This window comes from Salvelinus namaycush, chromosome 24 (assembly GCF_016432855.1).
Source record: "Salvelinus namaycush isolate Seneca chromosome 24, SaNama_1.0, whole genome shotgun sequence".
NCBI lineage: Eukaryota > Metazoa > Chordata > Actinopteri > Salmoniformes > Salmonidae > Salvelinus > Salvelinus namaycush.
In genome coordinates, this window is record NC_052330.1 from 9,649,168 (window position 1) to 9,674,952 (window position 25,785).

At 40.4% G+C, this 25,785-nt stretch overlaps 1 protein-coding gene across 1 annotated transcript in view; it reads left to right on the plus strand.

Annotated features, from left to right (window-relative positions):
• The first annotated feature begins 728 nt into the window (after positions 1-728).
• Positions 729-25,785, plus strand: part of LOC120019675 (cyclin-dependent kinase 19) — a 69,380-nt gene continuing 44,323 nt past the window's right edge. Inside the window, exons 1-2 of the mRNA XM_038963047.1 lie at positions 729-986; positions 11,614-11,689. Coding sequence (XP_038818975.1) covers positions 859-986; positions 11,614-11,689 — 204 coding nt within the window. The 5' untranslated portion in view covers positions 729-858. The remainder of the gene's footprint in view (positions 987-11,613; positions 11,690-25,785) is intronic.

Below are 25,785 nucleotides of genomic sequence, written 5' to 3' on the forward strand. Positions count from 1 at the left end.
AGTGGCGATTGGCTGAGGCAACTGTCAACATGACGAAAGTGTGTACATTGCTAATCTCCAAACATATTACAAAATGATGGTTATGCCGATTTGCTACATGTGCCTCTCTCATGTAACAGCTCAAGGCAATAGATGTCAAATGGGGGATAGTATAGGAGACTATTCCTCTAGTTGAGGCTACTTGAGAAAAACCTCACTTGATTATTTCTATTCAAAAACCTATTAGAGACCTGCACATGTTGGGTCAAACTACAAAAGGGTGACACATTTGTTAATTTGAGTAGTATATAAAACATGAAATGTTACAACTGATCTCCCCCATTGTTTTGGACTGTTCATGAGTATGCAAGTGCAGTAACTGCACTTTATGTCTCCCGAGTGGCGCAGCGGTCTAAGGCACTGCATCTCAGTGCTAGAGGCGTCACTACAGACCCTGGTTCCATCCTAGGCTGTATCACAACCGGCCGTTATTGGAAGTCCCGTAGGGCGGCACACAATTGGCCCAGCGTCGTCCGGGTTAGGGGAGGTTTTGGCCGTCATTGTAAAATAAGTATTTGTTCTTAACTGACTTGCCTAGTTAAATCAAAATATAAACTGTAACGCAAAATGCGGACTGTAGTTTCACGGACCTTTTACTTCCATGTTGATAACTCAAACTGACGTTTTTGTAAACTACCTTCCCCAGAAAGCCTTGCGTGCCAATTAGAAACGTCAACGAGCCAGTGAACATTAAACGGAGTAGACCAAAATCCCAAACAAGGAAATGGTGGGGGAATAAAACGACCAGATTATTTAATTAATGCATGTAATAATTAAAAATGTATATTATTGTAATTTAAGAAATATTTATGGGTTAAAATGGATTACGACTTCAAAACAAAGCTCGCGGCCGAACGAGAGAAGGTAGAAGATCTGTTCGAATATGAAGGTTGCAAAGTGGGTCGAGGCACATACGGGCACGTTTATAAAGCTAAGCGCAAAGACGGGTAAGATTCTGAATGTTATTGTTTACTCAATAAACTGATTGCAGAATGCCGTATGAAGACTATATCTCTTTTCACGTTGGACAGAGACTACATTTGAACCTCCCTGAGCTCTGCCAGTGTCTGTGTTTTTGTTTTCATGTACGCACTCACTCGCAACGGTCCTCCCCCAAAACAACACAGTGATGATGTTTATTATTTGACACCCTGTTCATGGTAACTCAGACTACTTTCAACATTCGTTATTTATATACGCCTAATATCGCCAGTAGAATCGTGTAAGCTATGATCTTGGTCAACTTGGCTAAGTTTTTGCTGCTTAAAATAATCATATTATTGCCAAGATCTCAAGAGCACTGACACAGTCGAACTCGAGGCAACGCTTAACTCCTTTTGGTGCTGGAATGCAAATAAAACAAGTGTAACAACAATGATTAGAATATACATTTTTGGCTAATACTTTATTATTATGGTTTTCTAATATGGATAAAATACTCATATCACACAATTAATCATTTTGTAAGTGTTTGCTGTTGCTGTTCCTTATTGACCATTTACTTTGCAAAGGTGCCAACATTTCTGTGGGATCATTTTAAAATGCATTGAAATGTGTTTTTCCTGCACAAGCAAGTGATTTTTGCTGTGTTTGATTCTCATTTGGGAACCAATCTCATGATATGCCTGGAGCATAGACTTCTCTCCAGATTGGAGGGAAAGTGGAAATGTAGGCTATGTTATTTCGGTTTTGAGGGGGAGTAGATCACTATATAACACTATCATTAGCCTATACTGGACTATTCGGCCTATTAGCCCAATCAGATATGCGTATATCTATCTATTTATCTCTGAAACTGGAAACACTTATCTCCCTCACTAGCTTTAAGCACCAGCTGTCAGAGCAGCTCACAGATTGCTGCACCTGTACATAGCCCATCTATAATTTAGCCCAAACAACTACCTCTTTCCCTACTGTATTTATTTATTTATTTTCCTCCTTTGCACCCCATTATTTCTATCTCTACTTTGCACTTTCTTCCACTGCAAATCAACCATTCCAGTGTTTTACTTGCTATATTGTATTTACTTCGCCACCATGGTCTTTTTTTTGCCTTCACCTCCCTTATCTCACCTCACTTGCTCACATTGTATATAGACTTATTTTTCTACTGTATTATTGACTGTATGTTTGTTTTCCTCCATGTGTAACTCTGTGTTGTTGTATGTGTCGAACTGCTTTGCTTTATCTTGGCCAGGTCGCAATTGTAAATGAGAACTTGTTCTCAACTTGCCTACCTGGTTAAATAAAGGTGAAATAAAATAAATAAAAAATATAGGACATAGGAACTCATCAATCATCAATCTCATCAAACTGGTCAATCTATACTGGAGGTAATCCAGTATATCACCTCCAGTATTGATTGATCAGTGCGATGAGATCCTATATGTCTATCTGATTGGGCTAGTAGGCCTAATAGCCAATTATAGGCTTATGATGACAAAAAATGATCCATTCTTTAGGGAAGTCAGTGTAATATGGAACTTTTGTCCATAGTAGCAGAATATATACTATCTGTAATAAACAATAAATAAGTTGCAAAATGTAAATTCCAGTGCATAGTTGAGGGTGGTTTTTTTCTATGTAGGATCAACTGGTAATTTCGCATAGGGCCTTCTGGCACAAGTCGTTAACTCAGCAAAAAAATAAACGTCCTCTCACTGTCAACTGCATTTATTTTCAGCAAACTTAACATGTGTAAATATTTGTATGAACATAAGATTCAACAACTGAGACATAAACTGAACAAGTTCCACAGACATGTGACTATCAGAAATGGAATAATGTGTCCCTGAACAAAGGAGGGGTGAAAATCAAAAGTAACAGTCAGTATCTGGTGTGGCCACCAGCTGCATTAAGTACTGCAGTGCATCTCCTCCTCATAGACTGCACCAGATTTGCCAGTTCTTGCTGTGAGATGTTACCCCACTCTTCCACCCAGGCACCTGCAAGTTCCTGGACATTTTGGGGGGGAATGGCCCTAGCCCTCACCCTCCGATCCAACAGGTCCCAAACGTGCTGAATAAGATTGAGATCCGGGCTCTTCGCTGGCCATGGCAGAACACTGACATTCCTGTCTGGCAGGAAATCACGCATAGAACGAGCAGTATGGCTGGTGGCATTGTCATGCTGGAGGGTCATGTCAGGATGAGCCTGCAGGAAGGGTACCACATGAGGGAGGAGGATGTCTTCCCTGTAACGCACAGTGTTGAGATTGCCTGCAATGACAACAAGCTCAGTCCGATGATGCTGTGACACACCGCCCCAGACCATGGCGGACCCTCCACCTCCAAATCGATCCCGCTCCAGAGTACAGGCCTTGGTGTAACGCTCATTCCTTCGACGATAAACGCGAATCCGACCATCACCCCTGGTGAGACAAAACCGCAACTCGTCAGTGAAGAGCACTTTTTGCCAGTCCTGTCTGGTCCAGCGATGGTGGGTTTGTACCCATAGGCGACGTTGTTGCCGGTGAATTCTGGTGAGGACCTGCCTTACGACAGGCCTACAAGCCCTCAGTCCAGCCTATTGCGGACAGTCTGAGCACTGATGGAGGGATTGTGCGTTCCTGGTGTAACTCGGGCAGTTGTTGTTGACATCCTGTACCTGTCCTGTGATGTTCGGATGTACCGATCCTGCGCAGGTGTTGTTACACGTGGTCTGCCACTGCAAGGACGATCAGCTGTCCGTCCTATCTCCCTGTAGCGCTGTCTTAGGTGTCTCACAGTACGAACATTTCAATGTATTGCCCTGGTGACATCTGCAGTTCTCATGCCTCCTTGCAGCATGCCTAAGACACGTTCACGCAGATGAGCAGGGACCCTGGGCATCTTTATTTTGGTGTTTTTCAGTCAGTAGAAAGGCCTCTTTAGTGTCCTAAGTTTTCATAACTGTGACCTTAAATTGCCTACCATCTGTAAGCTGTTAGTGTCTTAATGACCGTTCCATGTTCATTAATTGTTTATGGTTGCCTGAGAAAAACTGCTGATTTTTTTGGACATATTGTGTATTCATTTATGTCATTTGTAGGCTTACTAATATTGGGAATTTTCTATTTAGTTAATCAATATTCTGGATAGTGTCTCTATCAAACTGAGACATAGTGTTGTTATTGCTGATTTTTTTCAGTGACGCATGCTTTCAGGGGTGGTGCAGTAGACCTGGCTGACGCAACTTACGTGATTCACAGCGATGGAGAGCTGTGACACACTGATGTCAGAAGGATTTCGAGTTAGGTGTTAGCCAGACTAATAGGCCTAGCCCAGGGGAGAACGACTGCCCCCTCGCATTGAGGGTTTCAAGTTGAAGGCCGACGGTGGTACTGCAGGCATTGTTTCCAGAAAACAGGATCCTCCATTATAATGAATTGGGAAATGGCAATCTTCGTGGTTAATATTTGTGGATCCATTACTTTTTTTAAATAACAATCATGGTACCAATAATTTATTTTATTTCACTAGATGTATGTCCTTGAACCAATTACTTTAAAATCTCACACAGACAGTTATAAGGATAATTTAGTTGCTAATGGCAGCCTGCAGTACATCGGTCGGCCTTCAACTTGAGATACTCAATGAGAAGGGGCAGCACTGAGCTAGCCTGCAACGTCACTGAATAATACATTAATTGAGTTAACTTTGATATCCTGAAATACACCTTTATCTCAGGTGGAGGTTTTAATTCTGTATCTAATGATTGACAGATATCCAGCATTATTAATCCTGAGTTTAATCTGTCTTAGTCTTTGATTATTTGATATTTGGAGATCTAAATATGCTGATAAAAAGTACTTCACTTGGAGTAACAAGGACATGTCCAGACAGTCAAGAATTTACTTCGGGTTGATTTCTAATTCATTAGATAACACTGTAGTCAAGGTATCCATTGAACCATACATTCTTACTGATCGTAAAGTTCTATTCTTATCTTTACATTTTTATGTCTCTGAAGTTAATCAACTGAATCGGAGTTATTGGAAACTCAATAGTAGACTGTTGGAAGATGATCATTTCAAGATGGATGCCAAAAATATTATACAAGAAAATTGGAGGAAAACCCAACTTTCTTATGTCTTATGGGAAATATTGGGAATTAATGAAGTATGAAATAAGACAAACAGTCATGAAGAGAGGTAAAGAAATTGCTGAATTAAAAAAATTGAGGGAAGAGAAACTTAAGGAAATACTTTCTCTAATCTCTATAGAGGACCTTGATGAAGAAGTAAAGGGTCAGTTATTTTATTTACTATTTTTTTCTTTAGAAATGGACCGAATATATGAAGAGAGAGCAAAAGGTGCATTTGTAAAATCAAGAAAGAGATGGTTAGAGGAAGGTGAAAAAAAACACAAAATACATACAATTTAGAGAGAGAAAATTCTGAATTTACCTCTATTCATAAGCTTAATATAGATGGCAAAGAAAATGATAACTCCAAAGATATTCCAAAACATGTTTCAGAATTCTATGGTAATCTTTACACCAGTAATATCTATCCTACTAGTGGCATATCTGCCTTTCTAGACTCTGTCAAAAACTATGCAAAATTCATAGATGAAGACTTCCAAAAGTCTTGTGAGGAATTTATGTATATTAGTGAAATATAAAAATGTATCAGCAAGTTAAAAGAGAACAAATCTCCAGGGAATGATGGCTTATTAGATAATTCTATAAATATTTTCAGGAGGATATTGTTGAATTTATTTATATTTAATGTTTAAGGAGGCAATTGATTTAGGGGTCCTGTCTGTTTCTATGACACAAGGCCTCATTTCTGTAATCCCCAAACCAAACAAAGTTGCAATGATGTTTGAAAATTGGAGACCAATCACATTAATGAACAATGATGGAAAGCTACTTGCATCCATCTTTGCAGAAAGACTTAAAGGTCTTGACCAAATAATTTATGATACCCAGTCTGTTTTTTTGAAGGGCTGACATATATGTAATAATATTCAACTCGTTTTGGAATTGATAGACTACAATGAGCACATTATGGAATATAGCTTTATTTTATTTGTAGACTTTTACAAGGCTTTTGATACAGTTTAACATTATTTTTTATTTTTGAGACTCTTCGATTTTTGGGTTTTGGTCAATATTTTCAAGGTGTACAGTAATTAAGACACTACAATAATAGTAACATCTCTGTTAAATTATCCATGGAACTTCACAGAGATTCGACATTAGAAGCGGAATTAAACAAGGATGCCCAATTTCTCCTTTCTTATTTGTATTGGTCACACAAGTTATGGCACTTCATATCAATAAGGATTGTTTTAGGAGTACTCAGATACAAGATAAAGAGAGAATGTTCACAATTGGCTGACGACACCACCATTTTTTTTAAAGATCATAATGACGTCAGGAAAGCTATTGAGTGTATTAATGCCTTCTCACATGTATCTGGTTTATCTCCGAATATTAGGAAATGTGAATTATTTGTGTTGAAAAGATGTGACTTAAACTCAGTATGTAACGATGTGATCACATATCTTGGTAGTTAGCAAAGATCAGAAAGAAAGGGACAATTTAAATTTCTCTCCTATTGTAGAAAAATTTGGAAAGAAATTTAACTCCTGGCTCTTAAGAGATCTTTCTTTAACTGGATGTGTACTTTTGTCAAAATCTGAAGGTCTGTCCAGATTAGTTTATACCTCCCTTGCCTTGGATGTTCCTCTGTCAGTAACTAAAATGGTTGATACTAAATTATTTTACTTCATATGGAGGAATAAACCTAATTATTTAAGAAAAGCTGTAATATGTACCACCCAAAGTGAGGGAGGGTTGAATGCTCTGGATTTTAAAACCTCTATTACAGTCTTTTAAGATCAAATGGATACAAAACTATTTAATAAATAATGATTGCATTTGGAATATAATCCCTAATTTAATATTTCAACAGATTTGTGGTCTAGAATTCTTACTCAAATGCAACTTTGATATGGGTAAAATCCCTATTAAGCTTGCAAACTTTTATAAACAAGTACTTCTAACTTGGAACTTCCATAAACAAACAATTTTCCCCACATAGATATACAATCTGGAATAATAAAGACATAAAATACAAAAACAAGTCTTTTTTCAGAACTGGTTTGACAACAGTGTTATCTGGGTTAAACAATTATTGGATAATGATGGACAACAATATGATTATCCAGAATTCACGAGGACACAAATGTTACATTCACTCCTGAGGAGTTTCAAATTGTTGTTAGAGCTGTCCCTAAAGGTGCTATTCTTCTTTTAGGAGAATATAACAATACTCCAAGTGCCACTGTTGAGGATTTTGTAGCCTCAATACTGCTAGAAGGAATTTACATTTTAAACTATAAATGTAATAACATGTATATAAGAACTATGTCAAGATGTTACTATTCAATCTGCTAGAATATACTGGAATGCAGCCCTAGGACAAGTGAACTGCAACAAAGTCTCGTTGCCTGGCAAATATTGTATATCTAATAAGGTGAAAGAAGTATCATACAAACTCATTTGATAGAATCTACCCTGTAAATACCTTTATCATACACAGATTGGGACTGTTCTTATGTCAGAAGATTTTATTTTAAAAGAAACTACTATTAATGTTAACTTGAAAGACTCTGATATTGTTTTATTTTGATCCAAATGATATGGACTCTGATTTAACTTTCATTGTTCCTTTCTTCATTTTTCATGGCAGATTCTATATCCATAAAATGAAGTGGGCGGAGAACAAACCCCTCTTCATGTTGTTTTAAGATGGAATTGAAATTTTATTTTGAAAATGATCAGTAAGTGTAAAAACAAAAAAGCAATACTTACCACAAAACTTTTTGACAAATGGAAAATGTATCTCGATATGCAATGGTTTGTTAGGTCTGTTAGGTTTATATACTCTTGTTTTTGTATTTGTTTTGTTCATAATAATAATGAAACAAAAAATAATAATAATAAAAAGCAAGAGGTTGCATAGCAACAGCATCAACCTCCGGTAGACAGACGAAGCGCTAGTACGCTCAACTGAAAGGATACCGTTCGTTTACACCAGTGGTTCCCAAACTTTTTATAGTTCCGTACCCCTTCAAACATTCAACCTCCAGCTGCGTACCCCCTCTAGCACCAGGGCCAGCGCACTCTCAAATGTTGTTTTTTGCCATCATTGTAAGCCTGCCACACACACACTATACAATACATTTATTAAACATAAGAATGTGTGTGAGTTTTTGTCACAACCCGGCTCGTGGGAAGTGACAAAGAGCTCTTATAGGACCAGGGAACAAATAATAATATAATAATAATCAATAATTTTAACCATTTTACATATAAAACCTTATTTGTTCATTGAAAATTGTAAATAACTCACCACAGGTTAATGAGAAGGGTGTGCTTGAAAGGATGCACATAACTCTGCAATGTTGGGTTGTATTCGACAGAGTCTGTCTTAAATCATTTTCCACACACAGTCTGTGCCTGTATTTAGTTTTCATGCTAGTGATGGCCGAGAATACACTCTCACATAGGTACGTGGTTGCAAAGAGCATCAGTGTCTTAACAGCGTGATTTGCCAAGGCAGGATACTCTGAGCGCAGCCCAATCCAGAAATCTGGCAGTGGCTTCTGATTAAATTCAATTTTCACAGAACCGCTTGTTGCAATTTAAATGAGGCTCTCTTGTTCAGATATCGGTAAGTGGACTGGAGGCAGGGCATGAAAGGGATAACGAATCCAGTTGTTTGTGTCATCCGTTTCGGGAAAGTACCTGCGTAATTGCGCACCCAACTCACTCAGGTGCTTCGCTATATCACATTTGACATTGTCCGTAAGCTTGAGTTCATTTTCACACAGAAAATCATACAATGATGGAAAGACCTGTGTGTTGTTCTTGTTAAGGCAGACAGAGAAGAGCTCCAACTTCTTAATCATAGCCTCAATTTTGTCCCGCACATTGAATATAGTTGCGGAGAGTCCCTGTAATCCTAGATTCAGATCATTCAGGCGAGAAAAAACATCATCCAGATAGTCCAGTCGTGTGAGAAACTCATCATCATGTAAGCGGTCAGACAAGTGAAAAATGATGGTCTCTCAATTCAAAAACACATGTCAATACTTTACAGGGTCGCTGTCCATATCATTGAATAGTGCAGAAAATGCATGCGAGTTCAGGGGCCTTGCTTTAACAAAGTTGCCATTTTAACTGTAGTGTCCAAAACGTCTTTCAAGCTGTCAGGCATTCCCTTGGCAGCCAGAGCCTCTCGGTGGATGCTGCAGTGTACCCAAGTGGCGTCGGGAGCAACTGCTTGCACGCGCGTTACCACTCCACTATGTCTCCCTGTCATGGCTTTTGCGCCATCAATACAGATACCAACAAGAGCAGCAGCTACGTTTGGCTACATACGGACCGTTAGTGGAATTCCCCCGAGAGAGTAACGGTTAATGTGATTGGATGTTAATTATTTGACATTGTGTTGTTATTTTGCTGAACATGATGGTTTAATTTTATTTTTGGCAGTGAAACGAGGCTACTCAGGCAAGAAAACAACCTCACCCAAATGTATAGCCCCGTTGGAAAATATAAATGGACTGTTTGAAAATGTGAAGGAAAAAAAAAATATATACAGTATATTTGGCGTATCTCTGACGGCATTGCGCATACCCCAGTTTGGGAATACCTAGTTTACAGTATACTAAAATGAACTAATAGTATATAGTGGGCTCCTGAGTGGCGCAGCGGTCTAAGGCACTGCATCTCAGTGCAGGAGGCGTCACTGCAGTCCCTGGTTCAAATCCAGGCTGCATCACATCCGGCCGTGATTGGAAGTCCCATAGGGCGGCGCACAATTGGTCCAGCATGGTCCGGGTTTGGCCGGGGTAGGCCGTCATTTGTAAATAAGAATTTGTTCTTAACTGACTTGCCTAGTTCAATAAAAAAATTGTATGTAGTATATACTCATTAAGTATGTAGTATACAGTGTGGGTTTTCAAACATAGAAGAGGGAGTGTTTCTATCCGCATATATGTGAATTTAGGAACATGAATCAGGATTGTGGCCAGATGAGTGTAGTGGCCATGCAGGCTTTTGTGGGGGTCAAAAGGTAGCCTGTGGACTGTGTGTGAGGCGTCAGCATGCTTCAGTTCGGCTGGCGGCTAGCGAACCAAATGAGTGTGCTCGCACATGACAGGGAGACAAAAGACCTTTGCTTGAAAAAGCTGAAAAAAGTGTCAATAGTACTGTTTTTCCTATTTGAGATGCTGTAGCCAGTTAAGATAACTCAAGAAATCTGTCATTAATTTTGACGTTTTTGCAGAGGAGATCTTAGTGGCGCCATTTTACACCTACAGTAACTAAGATGTTTGGTGCTGTATTTCTCAATAAAAAAATGTGCATGAAAACGAGTCGTCTCTCGTTGAATGACAACAAAGACTTTATTGAAGAATCCCTGAAGTTGACTAATCACGAACGAAAGGGCGTAGAATTCGGCTCCCGAACTTCGGCTAGAACATCACAAAAACAAAAACATCACAAAATGTCACCATAATATATGCACAAACGCTTCTGAACTGTTTCAGTAGGGAAGTATCCTTTATTCACCATTCGTATTATGTGGTGGAAAATAGCAAAAGAAAAAGCCCCCACCTACCCTCCAAACTCATGTTTGTATTCTTGTTGTCTATTAGCATTTTCTATGACTAGACAGTTGTGTTGTGATTTTCATGATTACAGTGTTTACTGTGCATCAGGCAAGTTGGTGATGTCATGTTTGATTAAAAAAACATGAATCCACTCACTATAGATTTGTAGTACAACATTTGGTCTTCATTATCCAAAGTTTTTCACCTTTTCACCAAAACCATTTTCTGCAATCTAACACGTTTGAAATAGGCTCAATAATATTTTCTGAAGAGTCGATATTGGGTTAATAAATGTTCCCCAACTACGAGGATACTGCTTATCTCAGATAATCAATTGTCCCCTGCATCGTAGTGTGCTGTATGTGTGCACACCACAATATGTCTCACATTTCTTCATTGGCAGGCACATCTCATCAATGCCTTTTCCCACCACCAGCAAGTTTTTACAAGGGCATAGGAATACCCTCAGAATACAATGTCAAGAAAAAATCCCTCCTGCTTTTTCCTGACACTGCATTTATTAAATAAAATCCTATTTGTTTTTGATCATACTGCACTGTGTGTGCTATGAGTTCTGTATGTAGGCTATGGTTGAAGCCAGAGCGTGTGTTTGCATTGGGGGTTGAAATGCAGGGTGGTTAGATAATGATGAGAGGCTGCACTCAACAACACCAGAGCACGCCTGTGGCGAGGGAATAGCTGTCTTCAGCAAGAGGATATTGCTAATGGCAGGGATTCTACTGTTCCGTAAGAACACGTCGAGCAGTCCGTCTCCATCATTTCCATATCCCCTGTCCTTTCTGACTCTCGCTCATAAACACACAACCTTCAATACCTGATGCAGTATTTTATTAATCTATCTATGCTCAAGAACAAGGGATTTGTCCCTGTGTTACATTGCCAAAGAAATAAAGCTGGTTTGTGATGTCCTGTTTTTTTGTGTTATTTGTCTGTTTGTCTGCAGGAAAGATGAGAAGGAGTATGCACTGAAGCAAATTGAAGGAACTGGAATATCGATGTCTGCTTGCAGGGAAATTGCTGTAAGTTAATATATTGCTTAAAGGTACTGTTTTGTCCTTTCTCCTACAGTGTTGTTTTCCCTCCTGTGTTTTCTCCTACAATAAGATACTATGTGTAGTCGCTGCACCGTGCCATTTTCTTGACTTTAAACCCTTTAGCTGGTGCTATATTAAAGAGTAGAAACCTAAGAACTGTTCTACTTTGTCTGTAGAGTGTATTCCTGTACTGATCTGCTTCTGGGATTGTAATAGCCCCAGAGTTGCGCAGTGTTCCTAATGGCATGAAGAATAGAGACATCACCATGTAAACATGATAGATATATATATATATATAAATATATATATATATATATATAAATAAAGGTCTGCACATTTTATGGCCCCCACACGTCTACTGTATAGTGTTCAGGCCTCCAATGTGTTATATAAACAATACAATATTTGCCTTTGGTGCAAAGAGAGAAACACACACAAACGAGTGCCCTTGTGAAGACGCCGGCGTCCACCCAGCTCCTCTTTGCTTACACTCAGCGGTCGCTTACATTTTTCACTTGCTCTGCAGGTTATTCCTAACCCAGTGCAAAGCAGAAGCAGTCCAAGAACACATACTACACACAGGGGAGCTGTAGCCTCGTACCAACTGTCTTGATTTCGTGAGTTCTTGTCGATTTTAAGGCAGCCCCCCGCACCTCTCTGATTCAGAGGGGATTGAGTTAAATGCGGAAGAGACATTTTTAGTTGACTGCATTCAGTTGTAAAACTGACTAGGTCCCTTCCCTTTCCCTACATTCTGTTTCGCTACACGGATGTGATGTGTCTGTGTAGCGAAGTAGAATGTAAGCTCGTGAGATCAGGATGGTTCGTACCAGGCTAGGGGAGCTGACTGGGATATGTTATGTAAGTTCCACATACCAACCTCTCTAGGTATGTTCTACATGATCCACACAATATCAGAATGTTGTATGATGGTTACACTACTTGTTGTGGTGACAAACCTACTGTGTTTCTACCCACAATACAGTCATGCTTACTCAGTGGGTGATGGTTGGCTGCAAACCGTGAGAGTAGAAAGAATGTGTGCGTTATTGTTTGGCTGGCTAATCTTGAAGAAAAAACTGTTCTTGGAGGGGGGGCGGGGGTCTTGAACACATTGTTAGTGGTCGATGGACTGTCAACAGAATAGTGAATTTAAAAAGCTATCCAAATTTGCACAGCTCTTGGAGGTACAGGATGGTAAATAAGGAGTCTAAATTTAAATCATGTACACAGTTTACAGCACGTATAAAAGGTGCAGAAAAATGCTTGTGTGCTAGTTCCCTCAACATTCCAGTACAATAATCAATATCAATAATACGATTCAAATCAAATATACCATTTTTGTAGTAGAAGAGGTAATATGCATAGTATTAGCCTGATATGTACACAATAAGATAAAAGATAATGAATGTGTTGTATTTACGAATATAGTGGGTACCCACTGGGCACAGACGTCAATTCAACATCAGTTCCAGGTTGGTTCAACGTCATTTCATTGAAATGAAGTGGAAACAATGTTGATTCAACCAGTGTGTGCTCAGTGGGTTGTGTAGTGTCTGTATACTAGAGCAGCTGCGTTGACTTGGGGTGTGTTTGAGTGGTTGTGGGTTGCGTTTGTGATTGTCTGTAAGGGTTGGATGTGTGGCGAGTCAGTGTGAATAGTCTCTAAAATGCAGATAGTCTCTAGTGTGAAAATAGTCTCAAAGGTACAGGTCTGTGTAGGGAGACAGATAGGGTTAGCTGTTCAGCAGTCTGATGGCCTGGCGGTAGAATTGAACAGAGGTACAGGCGTGTGTTAGCTACAAGCCGCTGCCTCAGCTCTGACTGCAGAAAGGGACTGACTGAATGACTGGATGCTCCATCTGGACCTGTCTACTCCTGCTCAGCCCAAACTCTCACTATCCAACACTCATTATTCCCATCCCAGGAGTGGGGACACCTATGGTATCCTCTCCAGGTGACCCTTAACACTTTAGCCTCACATAGTGTTCAACCCATAGAGATCCTGTTTAATTACAATAGGGGCTAGATCATAAAACCTCAGCGTTTTAGAATGGGGTGAAAATGGCAGCCATATTTGTCAGGAAAAAATCCAAACCAGTCTAATTGGAATGAATGGCAGTAGAGGCATAATCCGGCTTTTACTTATGTAGGAACATAAGAGTAAGGCATGTGATATGAATGGAATGTTGGCAATTAATTTGAGAAAATAATGTAATCATTTCTTAAACTGTCTGCCTATCTAGCTAGCTAACAAACATACAGTGCAGATAAATTCATAAAATTCATTATTTTACACAATCTTATCACAGAACTGGCAAACCATGGTTGACCAACTCCCTGACCAAAATGGCTGACCTTTCATCATACGAAGGTTCATGTCCATTCTAGTATACTAATTCCTGATACTATGGTTCACCCACTCTGCTTTCAGAAGTAGCTATACAGGGTAACGATCATAGAATTAGGAATTACAATAGTAATTGAATAGAATATCTATGATAATTATAACAGAACATGAAACTTTCATTCAAAAAAAGTCTCAGCTCAAATTCTACTATGGCAGGATTGCTATGTTTTTCAAACCATCAGATGGAAATTCTGGCAAGGAATGTTACTAAAATTGTTCTGAATGAAAGTAAATATTGGTGTGTTGTGTTGGTGATCTGACCCAGTATTGGGCATCTAGCTAGCGTGTTGAGCCTGTTCTGTTTGCATAGCCCGCCTCTCCCAGTTTCTCTCCACAGTGGATCCTATCATCCTGGCCTATGACCGTGTGTAGCTGCACACTGTTAGTCAGTGTCAGGTTACTGCTCTGACTGTATTACTGCTCTGCTGCTCTCTCTCCTGGCGCCGTCCTCTAGTTTGTGCTACAGGAGACTGAATTGTCAGATGGCACAGAGTTCTGGCCAGCGTGCAATTTTTCCTTCGTATGATCTCTGATGCTTATTCATTGTACTATAAACTGATGGATTAGTCAGCCCTGTGTCACCACTGGCTGGCTTGCCCTCATGACTACTCTAACTTGTAATGCTGTTGAAATGCAAACACGTCCCTGGAAAATTGCCCATAGTTAGTTCAATTCATGAATTTCATTCTCTTACCTTTTTCTTTTTGGTATTGCTATGGGATTGACCCAGACCCTGTGGACACCCTCGGGAGGAAAGCTGCAGACCTGGGTTCAAATACAAGCCTGTTTGTTATTTTAAAAACATATTTTCATTAAATACTTACTTTCTTTGTATTCAAGTATTTTCAAATAATATGGCCCGAATCAACTGCTTCTATTGGAAGTAGGCCTATTTGGAAATATTCCAAATACCAAACAGACCTGGGTTCAAATGCATGGGAGCATTTATTTGTATTTAAAAATGCACTATGTTCAAATTAGCGTAATGAGAGTTAATCAGTTCTAAAAGTGTTTGTGCACTTCTTTATTGTGATTAATCGCATTGTCTGTAACTATTCAAAATACACTGAAAACATATTGTACAAGTGGGAAATAGGACAAATAAAAGCACCCACCAAATTATTATTATTATTATTATTATTGTTATTATTATTATTAGATGAGCAGTCCAACAGCAGGCTCCCATCATCACATCATAACACCCCGAGGGGCGCCTGCTGAAGTTAAGAGCCACCAGAAATGGATTTTGCTCAAAGTCTCTCAGACCAACTTCGCTTCAGCAGAACAATGGACTCTTTGTGTCACCACCACTGCAACCCCCCATTTTGTTGTGCAAACTGTGCTAGAGTTTAATGTTTGGCATGCCACACTCACAACTGACTGAGGGAGGTTTTGCTGCCATGTGTTATTGGTTTTGTGCATTCAAATGGCTTGAGGATCTTTTTTGCTTTTTCCATGTTGGTATGTCCCTTCAGAAGTTGTGGAAAAATCATTATGTGTAATACATTTTCAGAAGCGAATGTACAGTACTTTTTGAAATTGCGCAATCATTGGAATGAATTAATGTATTTATTTATTCAAGCTTTTGCATAATGTAATGGGTAATGTTTCCTCATGAAACCAGATGACATGCAATAGCTTATGCACTGAGTGGACAAAACATTAGGAACACCATAATATTGAGTTGCACCCCCTCTTTTCCCCTCAGAACAGCCTCAATTCTTTGGGGCATGGACACTACAAGGTGTTGAAAGCGTTCCACAGGGATGCTGGCCCATGTTGACTCCAATGCTTCCCACAGTTGTGTCAAGTTGGCTGGATGTCCTTTGGGTGGTGGACCATTCTTGATACACATGGGAAACAGTTGAGCATGAAAGACCCAGCAGTGTTGCAGTTCTTGACACTCTCAAACCAGAGCGCCTGGCACCTACTACCATACCCCGTTCAAAGGCACTTAAATATTTTGTCTTGCCCATTCACTTTCTGAATGGCACACATACACAATCCATGTCTCATTTGTCTGGAGGCTTAAATATCCTTCTATCGCCTGTCTCCTCCCCTTAATCTACACTGATATGAAGTGGATTTAACAGGTGACATCAATAGGGGATCATAACATTCACCTGGTCAGTCTATGTCATGGAAAGAGCTAATGTTTTGTGCACTCAGTGTATGTTGATGTGTAGGCTTATTAATTGTATTGAATTAAGCAAGGTCTTGTAACTCATCTGCGTCAAAGGATCCACATGTAACCACTGCACTGTGCACTGCCACTGAGCTGGTTGTTGAAACAGAGCTTAAAGCAGCTGGTTGCATAATGTACTATAGACCAGTCAGTGAGGATTCAAGTTGAACCTCTCTCACCCCTTAAATCCCTGTTACACAGGAGACTATGTTTAGATGATACTTGGTAAGTCCTCAGGAAATGAACTGACCTGTGGAGGCCTGTACTAAATAAAGGCCTCAGAGTGTGAGCCTTCCTAGAGAAAGAATCCTGCTCGCTTTCACTCAGGTCCGCCAGTGGGCTTATCCATGTCTGTGGTTGATGGGGTTTCTCAATCACTTTTTCTCTGTCGACTTTTACTAGATACAGCGGTAGCAGTGTATTAAACATATCTTTTAGATGTGTCATTCTCTGTTTTCTCTCAAACTCAGTCAGTGGTCAATAGACGTTTGGTGATAAGCCTACTTCTCATAAGTGGGCTATTGCCGCTTATGGTGTGGCCTGAGGTCTGCCAGTACTTCTCACTTGTTGTACAAGGGCTTTTTAGGTCTGTGACTCATGCAGAACATCTGAGCAGTGTATTGGCACTGCAACACCAATAAAAACCCTGTTATTGTGCAATTCTGGCATCCATTTCACCCATTCTACTTCGAGAGTCTATTTCTAAACTAACAGGTGTGGGTCTGTTGTTGGTCCAATTTAGATTGACCCACCTCAAGGGTTGAAACATTGTTTGAAATGCAGTGTTTCCCCTGAAGCAAGTCCCATTTTCCCTTTAGTTTTATATCAGAAAATGGCTTTTGTTTTAATACAATAAAGGGGACCAGGGTAAATGTCCTTCAGACTAAACAATGACAACAGTGATTTGCACAAATATGTACTTTGTTTCCCGAAAACAAGAGGGAGGGCCAGAGGGAAATGAGTGAGTGATGAATGAAAGATGAAGAGGTTACAAAAAAACGTATTGTTTATGTTGTAAAAATGTTTTTAAAAAGGCACTCTCAGGGGATCTTTCATCTGATAAGCCCACATTCGGAAGGGCGCCACATTGGCTAAGCTACACATTACGTTTTAACACTACACCACGCAAAACCACACCACTGGGAACATTGGCAATCAGGTTTACTAGGGGACAGGGATAATGGGTCCCTCGACACAAGACACCTGATACTGAATTTTCTGTGAATCCTATGATCATGGATTCCCTCTGGGACCTGCTTTGGCTCGATCTCAGAGTAGTTTTGCTATTTCCTCCGTCAGCCAGACCCAGTCAGCTATTCTCTCCCACCATTCTAATCACTGTGCAAACATGACCACATTTTGGTTGTGTTTGCATAGGGAGGGGGTTGACAGGCTCTCTCACTTGGTTTCCATGGATGAAATGAGAGTCAGTGACAGTGTGTCCATGCCGAGGAAGATCTTTTTAGTACAGTAGCTAGATAGGGGAGACGGTTGTATAATTGGAATTTTGTTTCATATGAAGTTAATAAAGGAAAATAGAGGTAGAAGCTAGCTTAATGATGATATAAAACCAATGGCCATTTTAAATTGAATTGCTCTATGCATCTTTTTATGGCACACATTAGCCATGAGATGGGGAGTTATATTACGTACCTAAGAGAACCTGCGTGTGGGTATCCATTCTGTTCAAGAATATGCCGCAAGTAGCTACACTAATCTTCCCCAGAGCCACAGAGACCATGGTTACTCAATGACACAGCAGAGTCAGCAGGTTCTGGGCGACACGGAATAACAAGAGCAAATGGCTGGCGGCGGCACGAGCAGAGAGAGCGGAATGCTTGCCTTGCCTTCACTTTGTTCAGTCTCAGGGGAAAAGCTTGGCGTAATGGTTCTCGGTCCCAAACACACACAGCAGCAGCAGCATGCTTCCTGGATTTTTCGACCCAGTGCACTGTAGCCGCGTGAGGGAAGCCAGCAAGTTAGTCAGTCCTCGGCTACGTCCCAAATAGCACCCTATTCCTTATGTAGTGCGCTTCTTTTTACCAGGGCCCATGTGGCTCTGGTTAAAAATGAGAGCACTCTATAGGATGTCATTTGAGACTTAGCCCAACTCAAGGAAACACTGTTTTCTTGTGGTTCCTCTCACTCTCTTATCCCCCTTCTTTGCGCCAAGTCACATTAGTGACTTGTTTTGACTCTTGATCCTTGAGTGTAATACTAAACCCTTGTACAGTACCAGTCAAGTTTGGACACACCTACTCATTCCAAATAATGTGTTGTGTCATTTCGGAGTCACTTTTGTTGTAAATGAGAATATAGTATTTTTCTAAACACTTCTACATTTATGTGGATCAATAATATAATTTCAAGCATTCCACATGAAGCTGGTTGAGAGAATGCCAAGAGTATGCAAAGCTGTCATCAAGGCAAACGGTGGCTACTTTGAAGAGTCTCAAATGTAAAATATTTTGATTTGTTTAAAACCTTTTTTTGTTGTTGCTTACTACAGTACATGATTCCTTGTGTGTTATTTCATAGTTTGTCTTCACTATTATTATACAATGTAGAAAGTAGTAAAAAATTATGAAAAACCCTTGAATGAGTAAGTATGTTTAAGTTTTTGACTAGCGCTGTAAATGTGACAATGTATAATGTGCTAATGACTGCCAAAGCTTAAATGTCCCTAGAAATAAACTGAATTGTTAGCTATTTAACTGTCCAAATGATATGTGGTGTTATTTACAGTTTATTAGGGTCAGGGGTGGTTAGTGGCCTGAAAGCCAAAGACCTCGTGGATCCAGGTCGTATGTGCCCTCTTTTTAAAGGTGTATTGGCTGTCCTGGCCACAGAGGCTGTACTAACGTTTGACCCAAATCTAGCCAGAGCTTTCCCTGTAAAAAAAAAAGACACATTTTTTCCCAGAACAGGCCAAGGACTTATGTTCTTGCCACACATTCACTATGAGGGTTCTGGTTAGGCTACATTGTTTTAATGCATTTTTTTCTTGTTCTCAATTTGTATTTTCTTTCCTGTTATTGTTACTGATTTCGACAGACAAACAGGAAAGATTTGAAGCAGGAAATGTGTACAATATTGGGATTTACAGCACAGTCACAAAAGATTGATTACACAAGACTTGTCTATTTTATGGATCTAGCAGATTGATAGTGCATAAATCGTGAACTTTTGATGTTAATTGCCACAATCGTTAATTGACATGCTATGTTTTAGCAGAAAAAAGTCATCAGGGACACAAATCCAAACAAAGATGGCAACAACACAGACGACAAGACAGCTCGTGCCCTGTCTGCCCCATGTACCTGAGCATGTTGAGGTACTACCTTAAAGGGATACTTCGGGATTTTTGGCTATGAGGCGCCTTATCTACTTCACCAGAGTCCGATTAACATGTGGATACCGTTTTTATGTCTCTGTGTCCAGTAATGAAGGAAGTTAGAGGTAGTTTTGTGGAAGACTTTGTATCTGCTAGCATTGCCCCATGTACCATGGGGTATGAAATTATTGACACCCTTGATGAATATGAGCAATAATTCTAGAATAAATAATTCAAATACTGAGCTATATTGAATGCAAAAAATATTTTGGAATTATATTATTTATCCACATAAATGTAGAAGTGTTAAGAAACATTCTATTCTTATTTACAATAAAAGTGACTCCAAAATGACATTATTTACTATTCATTTATATTGGGCACAAAATAATCTGAAATACAACCAAACTGAACACCAAATGCATCCAACAACTTTGTAAAGGTACAACCTACATGTAGTCATTGCCTGCTAGGAATATGGAACCAAATACTAAACTTTTGACTACTTTATTTATAAGAATCTTTAGTGGTGTCAATAATTTGGACCCCTACCTTTTTGAAAAAATTATGTATTACTTGCTGAACAAATATCTTTCTCTGAGCAATTGTATTAGTATAAAATAATACAATTACCTTATTTTTTTAGCATACAATATAACTCAGTATTTTAGTTATTTTATACAGTCATTAAATATTGCTCATCTTTATCAAGGGTGTTAATAATTTCAGACCCCAGTGTAGATATGACCTCATCTTGACCCAGTCAGAGTTTTTCTATACTCTGCGCAGTAAAATGTTCCCTGGGATAGCTGCCATTTTCTTCCTGTGACCCAAAGAGAGAGAGAGAGAGAGAGTGGATTACGGGCATCTGATTACGGCAGTGAGGTTTCACTAAGGCGATGCCCCCTGTAAAGGAACATGAACATTGACAGAGGCTGTCCTCCTGGTTACAGTACGTTGCTGTTGCACTATCCTCGCTTTACTCTTGTTCTGTGTTCTCAAATTCACATCAGATTGGAGTGATTCTACGAAGGTCCAATCCCCTGTGATGGACTCACTGCAACAAGCTTATTGAGTCTGTGTCAAAGGGGATTGAGTATTAACCTGAAATGTTAAGATGAAAAACCAGCACTGTTATCCTACTGTACTGTATGCATAGCCTGGACTTCCCCAGGATAAACACAATGTGTTGTTATACCAGATACTGTTTGCTCTTTATCATAACAAAATTACCTTTAGACATTTCGTAGTCATGTGACTGCACAGGATCACTGTTTTATTAGTTTAGATGATTATAAACAGTGCATACTGTTGAACGCTGTACTATGAGAAACAGTGGAGGCTGCTGAGGAGAGGACGGCTGATAGTAATGGCTGGAATGGAGTCAATGGAATTTTATCAACCACCCAGAAACCATATATTTGATACCATGCCGTTGACTCCATTACAGGTATTATTATGAGTCGTCCTCCCCTCAGCAGCCTCCACTGATGAGAAACCAGATGTGTGACGGTCATGGAATTTTGAATGACGATTATCGGCCAAATGAAGCGGTCATTATATACTATACAGTTGAAGTCGGAAGTTTACATACACTTAGGTTGGAGTCATTAAAACTTGTTTTTCAACCACTCCACAAATGTCTTTTTAACAAACTATTGTTTTGGCAAGTCGGTTAGGACATCTACTTTGTGCATGACCCAAGTCATTTTTCCAACAATTGTTTACAGACAGATTATTTCACTTATAATTCACTGTATCACAATTCCAGTGGGTCAGAAGTTTACATACACTAAATGACTGTGCCTTTAAACAGCTTGGAAAATTCCAGAAAATGATGTCATGGCTTTAGAAGCTTCTGATAGGCTAATTGACATAATTTGAGTCAATTGGAGGTGACCCTGTGGATGTATTTCAAGGCCTACCTTCAAACTCAGTGCCTTTTTGCTTGACATCATGGGAAAATCAAAAGAAATCAGCCAAGACCTCAGGAAAAACATTGTAGACCTCCACAAGTCTGGTTCATCATTGGGAGAAATTTCCAAACGCCTGAAGGTACCACGTTCATCTGTACAAACAATAGTACACAAGTATAAACACCATGGGACCACGCAGCCGTCATACCGCTCAGGAAGGAGACGCCTTCTGTCTCCTAGAGATGAACGTACTTTGGTGCGAAAAGTGCGAATCAATCCCAGAACAACACCAAAGGACCCTGTGAAGATGCTGGAGGAAACCGATACAAAAGTATCTATATCCACAGTAAAACGAGTCCTATATTGACATAACCGGAAAGGCCGCTCAGCGAGGAAGAAGCCACTGCTCCAAAACCGCCATAAAAAAGCCAGACTACGGTTTGCAACTGCACATGGGGACAAAGATCGTACTTTTTGGAGAAATGTTCTCTGGTCTGATGAAACAAAAATAGAACTGTTTGGCCATAATGACCATCGTTATGTTAGCAGGAAAAAGGGGGAGGCTTGCAAGCCGAAGAACACCAGCCCAATAGGGAAGCACGGGGGTGGCAGCATCATGTTGTGGAGGTGCTTTGCTGTAGGAGGGACTGGTGCACTTCACAAAATAGATGGCATCAAGGAAAATGATGTGGATATATTGAAGCAACATCTCAAGACATCAGTCAGGAAGTTAAAGCTTGGGTCTTCCAAATGGACAATGACCCCAAGCATACTTCCAAAGATGTGGAAAAATGGCTTAAGGACAACAAAGTCAAGGTATTGGAGTGGACAGAACTGAAAAAGCGTGTGCGAGCAAGGAGGTCTACAAACCTGACTCAGTTACACCAGCTCTGTCAGGAGGAATGGGTCAAAATTCACCCAACTTATTGTGGGAAGCTTGTGGAAGGCTACCCAAAACCGTTTGACCCAAGTTAATCAATTTAAAGGCAGTGCTACCAAATACTAATTGAGTGTATGTAAACTTCTGACCCACTGGGAATGCGATGAAAGAAATAAAAGCTGAAATAAATCCTTCTCTCCACTATTATTCTGACATTTCACATTCTTAAAATAAAGTGGTGATCCTAACTGACCTAAGACAGGGAATTTTTACTAGGATTAAATGTCAGGAATTGTGAAAAACTGAGTTTAAATGTATTTGGCTAAGGTGTATGTAAACTTCTGACTTCAACTGTATATACAACAGTATGTGGACACGCCTTCAAATGAATCCATTTACATTTAAGTCATTTAGCAGACGCTCTTATCCAGAGCGACTTACAAATTAATCCACTCATTTGAAGGCGTGTCCACATACTTTTGTATATACAGTTGAAGTTTACATATACCTTAGCTAAATACATTTAGACAGGACTGGCAAAAAGTGCTCTTCACTGACGAGTTGCGGTTTTGTCTCACCAGGGGTGATGGTCGGATTCGCGTTTATCGTCAAAGGAATGAGCGTTACACCGAGGCCTGTAATCTGGAGCGGGATCGATTTTGGAGGTGAAGGGTATTTCATGGTCTGGGGAGGTGTGTCATTGCAGGCAGATGATGCTGTGACAACAAGCTCACTCATCTCATGGCTGTGCGTTACAGGGAAGACATCCTTCTCCCTTGTGGTACCCTTCCTGCAGGCTCATCCTGACATGACCCTCCAGCATGACAATGCCACCACGCACAGAACGAGCAGTATGGCTGATTTCCTGCAAGACAGGAATGTCAGTGTTCTGCCATGGCCAGCGAAGAGCGCGGATCTCAATCCCATTGAGCACATCGGGGACCTGTTGGATCGGAGGGCGAGGGCTAGGGCCATTCCCCCCAGAAATGTCCGGGAACTTGCAGGTGCCTTGGTGGAAGAGTGGGGTAACATCTCAGCTTTTGATTTTGACCCCCCCCCCCCTTTGTTCAGAGACACATTATTCTATTTCTGTTAGTCACATGTCTGTGGAACTTGTTCAGTTTATGTCTCAGGTGTTGAATCTTATGTTCAAACTATTGCATCCCAATACCAGACAGCCATTGCGAGTGTACCTATGAGTTTACCAGTCAAATTGCCAGGGTTAGAGGTTCCAAGCACGTTCTATTCGTTCTATTTCTATGTGTGCTGCTGCTTGTTTCAGCAAGGAGCAACAATGTTGCATCAAGTAGTTAAGAGTCCATGTTACCGCAGGAACAGACTCAATGGCACGAATGTCCGTCCCGTCTTGAGTCAGCTGTTTGTTGACAGAAGATGGGTTCTTTTATTTTCATTACGGTCAGCGTGGCCAGCGTCACAGAGCCGGGATTCTGCCTGTAGTCTGCCTCTAAGCCCAGGGCTCATTAGCACAATGCCATGTGATAACCCAGGGATTAGGCTGTGTTTTAAACACTAACCTCAATATCCCTCCTCATTTCCCCCATCCAAAGGCCAAATCAAACATGCTGCATACAATCACAGCATTATTCCCCCTGCTCTGTGTTCACTGTTCAACCCTCTCGTCACTTTTTTAAGCTTACTACTGTAGTACTAGCCCGCCTTGCGGGTAGAACCGAGGGGGAGACTGTGTGTGCATGATATAGCACAAGGTCAATGCAGAGCGCTACCCCCACCTGGCTGTAACCCTCTCTGTCCGTGTCGGGCGGACACTCTGAAATTATATCCGTCCGTGCCCTTGCCCAAACATCAGACTGTTACCATGGTTACTCCATGTTGCTGGAAAAAAGACTCAATAGGTCTCTACAAGCCAGAATGTTGAATAAAATTATGTTTGAGGTGACTTTACCGGTTGTCCGTGCAGTTGGTCATTTTATCAGCGGTAGGAGGTAGAGAGGGTATCCACAGGAAAGTGTTGTTTACCTGACTTTTTGTGGCACTGGTATGTTCTGTCGCTTATATTTTCAATCTCTTGACTCATTGCACGTGATGCATAATATGTAAACAATAGCCGAATGTAACCGAATTTAGTCGACCAAAGCACGTTTCCTCGCAATCAGCTGGAAGTGTGCAACCAGAGGCTCAGCCATACTGTGCAAGTGTTTGCACGTGCGAATTGCATCAGGATTGAAACTAAAAACCAGAAGTACAAACCAATATACACACCAGCGTACTGAAAGCCGGGTTAATAACACTACTCTTGATATTTTGTCTCAATTTTCGAGCAGCAGAAGGACAAACCACACAGACAACCGGTAGAGCAAGTTTATGTGTATTTTTCCATGGGATTTCAGGTCCGGTGACAGAGTAATCACATTAGCCCTATGGGTGAATAATTAATTCACTGGATAGCTGGATTACGGACCGTTTCAGCTCTTTCTCTCTAAACACACGCACGCACACACATCGTCATCGTAGTCTATCTAAAGGGCACGATTGATTATGGATTCAGTTGTTTGTCTGAGAGTGCCTCCGCTGACAAAAGAAGCTGGGAGGGATGAATATGAAGAGAAACAGCTGAGTTTGTAGGAGTGTAATGTCATTCTCTTAGTGCAGTAATACAGTGTCCTTAGTGTGTAGGAGTGTACTGTCTTTATGTTAGTACTGTAAAGTGAAGACCGACCTGGAGTGCTGTGTCTCTGACACAGCTGTGCAGGGGCTGAGTTGCCTGCGACAGCGGCGCTGGAACATCGGCTTTGGACCCATTAGTATGGCACACAGTGTTCAGTGGACAGACTAGAGCAGTTAACACACTAAGGGCCATCCCTTTTATGGAATAAATCCATGGACAAACAGCTCTGGGCTGGCTGCATAGCCTGATGGTTGGAGTGGGATGGAGAGTTCACAACAACAGCACATGTTCCCTCATCTGATTAAAGTGGTGTGGAAATCCCTCATGAATTTCAATCAATTTCAGTCTTCCTTTTTGTTTAATTTCCATTTCAAATCAAATGTATTTGTATAGCCCTTCTTCATATCAGCTGATATATCAAAGTGCTGTACAGAAACCCAGCCTAAAACCCCAAACAGCAAGCAATGCAGGTGTAGAAGCATTTAGAAGCACGGCATTTGTCAGTTGAATGAAGTCAAGCCAATGGTTTTTGACTTTATCGGTTAGGTGTTCGGGTTAGCCAGGACATGAGATTTTATATCAGGCATAAACAGTAGTCTACAGCATGCAGGAAACCTGTTATACTTGATGCACCTGATTAGTGTAACTTTTCAAAGTTCATGACATTTCATTGAAATGATGTGGAAACAACGTTGAATTAACCAGTGTG